The 6,984-nt window shown below is 43.9% G+C and overlaps 2 protein-coding genes across 2 annotated transcripts in view; both read right to left on the bottom strand.

Annotated features, from left to right (window-relative positions):
• LOC106511128 (high mobility group protein B1) overlaps nt 1–6,984 on the bottom strand; it is a gene marked incomplete at its 5' end in the record, with an annotated part of 17,439 nt that overhangs the window by 6,617 nt on the left and 3,838 nt on the right. Inside the window, 1 exon segment of the mRNA XM_013999873.1 lies at nt 5,826–6,000. Within this exon segment, the coding sequence (XP_013855327.1) occupies nt 5,826–6,000 (175 nt within the window).
• LOC106511127 (uncharacterized) lies at nt 1,866–4,645 on the bottom strand (the record flags this gene model as incomplete). The annotated part of the gene is given in 3 exon segments (XM_013999872.1): nt 1,866–3,251; nt 3,347–3,511; nt 3,725–4,645. Coding segments are annotated over 3 exon segments (804 nt in total). The 3' UTR covers nt 1,866–2,985.

Below are 6,984 nucleotides of genomic sequence, written 5' to 3'. Positions count from 1 at the left end.
CACACACACACACACACACACACACACACACACACACACACACACACACACACTGCTCTTCCTGAATCTGAGATTAGACTATCCGACGGACCCTTCTCTCCAGGACCCCTGAATAGACCTTAACAGGGAGGCTCAGAAGTGTGATCCCCCTATATTTGGAACACACTCTAGGCATTTACGCACTGCAGGGCCGGCCCCGGCTGGCCCCGGCCCACAGATGGCCTATGTCTGGCCCTGGATGTTTTGCACTGTCATCAGAGCCACCTCCAAGTGGGTGGGAACTGTTTACCGGAAAAGCGCGCATAACGGCAGTGACGYCATTTGGTTTGCGACACAACAACAATGGACRCCGCCACAGAACTCCTGACTGTTCTGATGTTGTTTATGCAAGTAGTGAAATTACAGATTTCAGTGCAAGAATGGATCCTTAAATGTCRAGTGAGAYGACGAATGGTGATGCGCAGAAGAGCGGAGAGTTTCCGAAGGCTGTRCTTGGCCATACAACAGCAACAGAAAGCTGCTATAGCGAGACGCAGATGGCATCGACGAGTAAGCTAGCAATATTAGCTTGTTACATGCTACCGTTATGTTAGCAGTTGCTTTTTGCTATATACAGTATTTTAATGACTTGCCAGACTCGTTTTGACTCATCAGAATGATTCAAAGTGAACGTACTGTAGCAATACCGGTAATGTTTTCTTTTTTTATTTAATTTAGATGATGTACTGCCTCCGGGGACCGTCTGTCTGKGCCTACAACYGAAGCTCTCACTGGTGGGACCTTATTGTTCCAGGATTTACCGATGCACAGTGGGTCCAGAACTTTCGGATGTCAGAGGAAAGTTTTAACTACATCTGCTCCAGATTACGTGCTGCTTTAGAGCGACAAGACACAACCTTCAGAAAATGTGATGAGCTAAAAAAAAAGAGTGGCAATAGCTCTGTGGAAGCTACATACGTACCTACAGGCTCAGAATACAGGAGCATTGGACATTTGTTTGGAGTAAGCATTTCTACCGTCTGCACGTGTCCAGGAGTTCTGTGCTGCAGTACATGCTGTGCTAATGCCAGAGCTTATAACATTTMCAACTCCTGAATGATTTAGAGATATGGCAGCCTATTTTGAAGACAGGTGGGGTCTCCCCCAGTGTGTAGGTGCTATTGATGGGTCCCACATCCTCATCACCACCCCATCTGAGTATCACAGAGATCTTTTTAACCGTAAGAGCTCGCATTCCATTCTTCTAATGGGGGTTGTTGATGGAAAGGGACTGTTCTGGAACATCAGCTCGGGACAACCAGGGAGCTTCCATGACTCCAGAGTGCTGAGACTGTCTTCACTGTCGGAACTGGCTGCACAAGGACGTCTTTTTCCACCACACCAGAGACACTGGGGGGCGTCAGCATCGGTTATTACATCCTGGGTGACTCAGCTTATCCTTTGAAAGTCTGTCTCCTGAAACCATTCTCAGACAACGGACGACTGATGGGAGCAGCAGAACTTCAACTACAGACTCAGCTGGGCTCGACTTACGGTGGAGAACACGTTTGGTTGCTTAAAGGGAAGGTGGTGTTGTTTGCTGCAAAAGAACGAGTGTGACAATGAGCTTGTCATGAAAATGGTGRCAACTTGCTGTGCTCTCCACAATCTGTGTGAAATCCACGGGGTGATGTACAACAACACCTGGGATGTGGCACCAGCTGGTAGACCTCACACTGCAGGAGCWGCAAATGCAACTGGGGAGGGGAGAGCTGTACGAAATGCCCTTTGTGCAGCTACTGCAACATCACTAATTTACACACATACATAACACATTTCTTTTTGTTTTCTTTTTGGGGTGGGGGGTTGTTTGTTGTTTTTTTTTTGACATGACAGCATTTACATTTTGTGTCGCATGTTTCATATTATGAATATGTTTGGRTTATGTTATGCTATGTTAACATGTTAGGTTTATTCCAGCAATAACAAATCCTATTTTTGCAAAAACAGCTGTATAAATTCAGTAGGAAGTGCTATCACCTGCTTGCTTATATTTTGTTCTTGTTTTCAAAAAAAATTTTGGTTTTCTTATCTCAAATAGTAAGATTGTTCAAGTTCAAGTTGTTTGAAGTTGTTTTTAAAGAAGGGATATATTTAATTTTTTTATTTCTTTCTGCACCCTTTTTATTCAGTAACTGATAGATTTTCTTCTTATTCCAGCTGTCACCTGGTCTTTCAGAGTGTGAGGTAAAACCCAGTGTTAAAAAGTAACTGAGTACCAATAATTTGTTAGTGTACTTACATAAAGTTTTTGTTATCTGTACTTTACTTRAATCCTGATTATTAAGCATACTTCTTACTTCTGCTTCATACATTGTTACACTATTAGCTGTACTTTCTACACAATACATTACAGCTGCACACCTCCAGCAAAAATATTTTTGGTTTGGAGAGATCACCACCCACTAAATGTAATTTCTGTAAATTTAACTCATTTTAACTTAATACTTTTAATACTTACCGGTAAGTACGTTTTGTCAGAAATTTACTTTTCATATTTGAGTTAAAAATTAATCAGGTACTTTAACTTTTACACAGGTAATATTCTTAAGGAAGACTTTTACCAAAGTAATTTCATGACAAGATACTTGTTGTTTAAAATTAAGTCAAGTATCATTTGGAGGTGCTTTCATACAACCTTTGATGTTAATTTCATAATCTTTGTCTCACAGTCATGTATCACATCAAAGAAAGGCAGTAGTGTGGTAAAAAAAAAACAGTTTTATTACACTTCGATACTATAATGTAAGAACTATTGCACACAGATCACTTTAAAACAATTTGCACTCGTAGAATTTTTACTAGAAAATGCTGCACACAGGTTAAATAAAATAATAAAGTAATAGAATGTGGSACTGTTAATGTCAAAAAACAATGAGGTAGAAAATATTGCACTGAATTTAAACAAATAAAGCAATACTGCAAATGGAAGTACAACTGCGGAGTTTACATTCTGGAAGCCAGCACATCCACCAACTTTCCCAATGAATCTGCTATGCGTTCTTGCTGCTGTGCCATCATTCTCATGGCCTCAGATTCTGCCCTCGCTGCCTCCAAATCTGCCCTCGCCAACTCCAGTTCCTGTTCCAGTTCTTCCATGAGCAAATCGACATGCCGGTCTCGCTGGCTTCTGTCATCCTGCGCCTCTTGTTGCATGGCCAGGATGAAGTCCGTGTATGCTGTACTCCGTTTACGCCGACCAAAACGAGTACCTGCAAAACAAGCGCACACAATATTTTTTAGTAAACTTAACGCAAAACACGAAGATAATGCCTTGCTAAAAATGTAAAACAAACAATWAAACCACCTTGCTGAGCAGGGGTGGCACACGCCGCGGGGTGCGGAGTTGTGGGCCTCGCTGGTGTGGATGCAGGTGTGGCCGGCGGAGATGGACGACACGATGGTCCTGGTTGTTCCTCCATGCTTGATGCGGCTGAAGCTGACTCAGAAGTGTCTGACGAGGTTGAAGACTCTAAGCCAAAAACAAGTTCAACAGAACAACGTYAACCTGTTATGTTAGCTATTGCCACACGCATGGCTAAACAAGCTAGCAAGCTAAGCTAGCTAAGAAACTAGCCGTTCAACCGAAAACTCGAAATAAACGCAGACCAACTGAAATGTATTAGCTTCATTGGGAAAAGTCACACTTGGTACAAYACTAAAAATATCGACAAGACAAACTCACCATCTTCCATCATACTCTGCAGCAAGTGAGAGGCAGAGTCCAGCACAGTTCCTCTTGCGTTGCTGGAGGGCCGCTGGCCAAAAACCTGGTCCATTGTATCAAAGCACCGCCAATCCTTCCGCCCTCGTCCACTCTTGCCGTTGTGGTCTTTTATTGACCGGTAGTCAGACTTTAATTTTTTCAGCTTCTCCCGACATTGKTTAGATGTACGGGTGAAGCCGGTTGCCACCATTTCCTCCGACGCACGCTTGAACACTTTCACGTTTCGTGTGCTGCTATCCAGCTCCTTCTGGACATGCTCATCCGCCAAGTAGTTCAGGAAAAAGCTAACCTCATCRTTAGACCACGCAACGGGGGCTTGGGATGAAGACATTGTCAGCAAGTTATGACCAGGCTCAACASAAAAAGTAAAATGGCTGCGGTCCGAATATAGTCGCGCTGATGACTAACTGCTGTCCCGCCCCTGCTGCTAACAAACCAATCAAATGAKCAGCTGTWCATGACATCAAACTGGGCCYATCAGGCCRGCCTGAATAGAAYCTCRCCTGGCCAGGTTCCAAAACTCGGGCTGGATCCGGCTCTACTTTGCTTATGCACAACCGCCAAACCTGGGTTAGAACTCGGGCCGGGGCCGGCCCTGCAGTGCATAAACGCCTTCTGCGGTCCTCCTTTTTAAATAGGGGGACCACCACCCTGGTCTGCCAATCCAGAGGAACTGCCCCCGATGTCTACGCAATATTGTAGAGTCACATCAATCAACACAACTTTACAACATCCAGAGCCTTAAGGAACTCCGGGTGAATCTCATCCACCCCCGGCGCCCTGCCACCGAGGAGCTTTTTAACCACCTCAGTGACCTCGGCACCAGAGATTGGAGAGTCCGACCCAGGGTCCTCAGGCTCTGCTTCCTCATGGGAAGACATGTGGGTAGGATTGAAGAGGTCTTTGAAGTATTCTGCCCACCGACCCACAACATCCTGAGTTGAGATCAGCAGTGCACCATCCCCACCATAAATAGTTTTGATGGTGAACCACTGTCCCCCACTGAGACGCCGGATAGTGGACCAGAATCGCCTCAAAGTCGTACGGAATTCTGTTCCATGACCTCTCCAAACTCCTCCCACTCCTGACTTTTTGCCTCAGTGACCACCTGAACCACGATCTGCTTGGACTGTTGATACCTGTCAGCTGCTTCCAGAGTCCCACAGCCCAAAAAGACCTGATAGGACTCCTTCTTCAGCCTGACAGCATCCCTCACCGCCGATGTCCACCGGTGGGTTCAAGGGTTGCTGCCACGACAGGCACCGACAACCTTACAGCCACAACTCAGGTAAGATGCTTTGACAATGGAGGTAAATGAATAAACTAAATATCTAAAACACAGTCAAAGTTTTTTCATTAATAAATTGTAAACCAGTCGTTAAACTGCACTCAACTATTTTTAGTTTTAGTTACAATAATTTGACTACTGCTGAGGTAAACATTCAGTGTTACAAAGACTGAATTCACTCCACAAAGGGTAGAAGAGCAGCATTTAATTTAATYTGAATATGATTTTCCAGGTGTTTTAGGCTCTTCTGTTGGGGATCCAGATTAATCCAGATATTAGTATTATTGATCCCAACATCCTGCAGTTTAGAGCTCAGCTACAGAACAGAAGTCCAGCTGCTTTGTTTTTCATCTTTCATCATGTCCTGATGACTGAGAAACCAACAACTGAAGCTAACAGTTGTACCAACATGTTGGATTAGATCCACACCAGCATGATGGATCCAGACTTAAGCTTATGTAGACTGTGTCGCTCTAGAAGTGACATTCTGCTCGAGTTGGCAGGAAGGCCAAATGGAAACACTGGATGAAACGCAGCAGATAATATTGTAGCAACTTCGGACTGGGTCCACACATGCTAACATGCTAACATGTAGCATCCACCCTTCTGTAAACACAGCACACTGTGTGATGTCACGTGTTCTTCAGAGCTGTGGACTGTTGGAGTCTGATGGAGGTCACCTTTAAATTAGACCATCAAACCACACAGATCAGAACTTTAAGTCCTGCAGGGTGAACGTAGTCTGTGTCTGTGTTCTGGTTCTGGTCTCACCCGGTCGTAYTTCTCCCTCAGCTTCTGGGCCTTCTCTTCGTACGGTTGTTTCTCAGACTGGGACAGTTTGCTCCACATCTCTCCCAGCTTCTTGGCACAGTCTCCTATGGACAGACCCGGGTACTGCTGCTTCACACTGGGTCGGTACTCGCTGCAGAATACGAAGAAGGCTGACCTGCAGACAGAACCAGAGCCACACGGTTAGTGTTAGGGTTTATTCCAGTTAAAGATGTGTGTAGCTGAAACCTGGGTCAGAACTCAGTCTCTGTATCCTGAAGTTATTAAAACTAGAAGCACTCAGAGTGAACACATACACAAAAACTCTAGGTTGAGATGAGAGCGTGCTGCTGCTGAGCTGTGACTGGTGGAACAGAGTTCTGCTGGATGCTGATTGGCTGTCACAGAATGACATCATCATTAAAAACCAGGCTCTGGCTCAGTTTTAGGCTTCAGGTTATGTTTGTGTCAGATGTGACTTGGTGCTGAATAAATAAACTGAACTGAATTGTTKGAAAAATCCTTGAATCTCTTRTGTTAGCCATGTGGAGCTGCCTAAACACTCACTGCTACAAAGCTCCGCCTATTTAAACMYAGCTCCTCCCTGGAACTCAGTCTGCAGCTGAGCTCCTGCCCGCAAAGTATTGTTGTGAAAATGTGAAGAGGGAGTGTCAGAAATGGTAGGAGGTTCTTAGAGTGAGGCCMATTTCAAAGCATTAAGATGGCTGTGATACAAAATAGGTTTTCTTTTTGATATATACAGATTTTATCATAACTGAAGGTAACRGTTACTTGATTGTGGTAAAGAAATATACTACGTGCCTGGAAAATTCATATACATACACATACATACTGATTTCTCATTTCTTTGAATGTTTGTCAGACTGAAATGTTTTAAATCATCAAACAAATAAAATATTTAACAATGCAGTTTTTAAAAGGACTTTAATATTAAGATAAAAWTCATCCAAACCTACATGATAAACGTCTTAGTAAAATCCTTTCAAATTGCAAATAATCTCAATAAAAGTTAAATTGAATAAGTATCTTCCACTAACCAGGGTCCAGAGCAGGAAGCAGAGTTTAGTCTTATGGTGCGTTCACACCGAACGCGATTTCAGCGTCAGGAGCAGCAGGTTTACATACAAAGTCTGTGGTGGAC

The sequence above is a fragment of the Austrofundulus limnaeus genome, unplaced genomic scaffold, assembly GCF_001266775.1.
Source record: "Austrofundulus limnaeus strain Quisiro unplaced genomic scaffold, Austrofundulus_limnaeus-1.0 Scaffold2530, whole genome shotgun sequence".
In the NCBI taxonomy this organism is placed as follows: Eukaryota; Metazoa; Chordata; class Actinopteri; order Cyprinodontiformes; family Rivulidae; genus Austrofundulus; species Austrofundulus limnaeus.
Note: the sequence above shows the minus strand (reverse complement) of the source record. Positions and strands in the feature narration are given on the sequence as shown.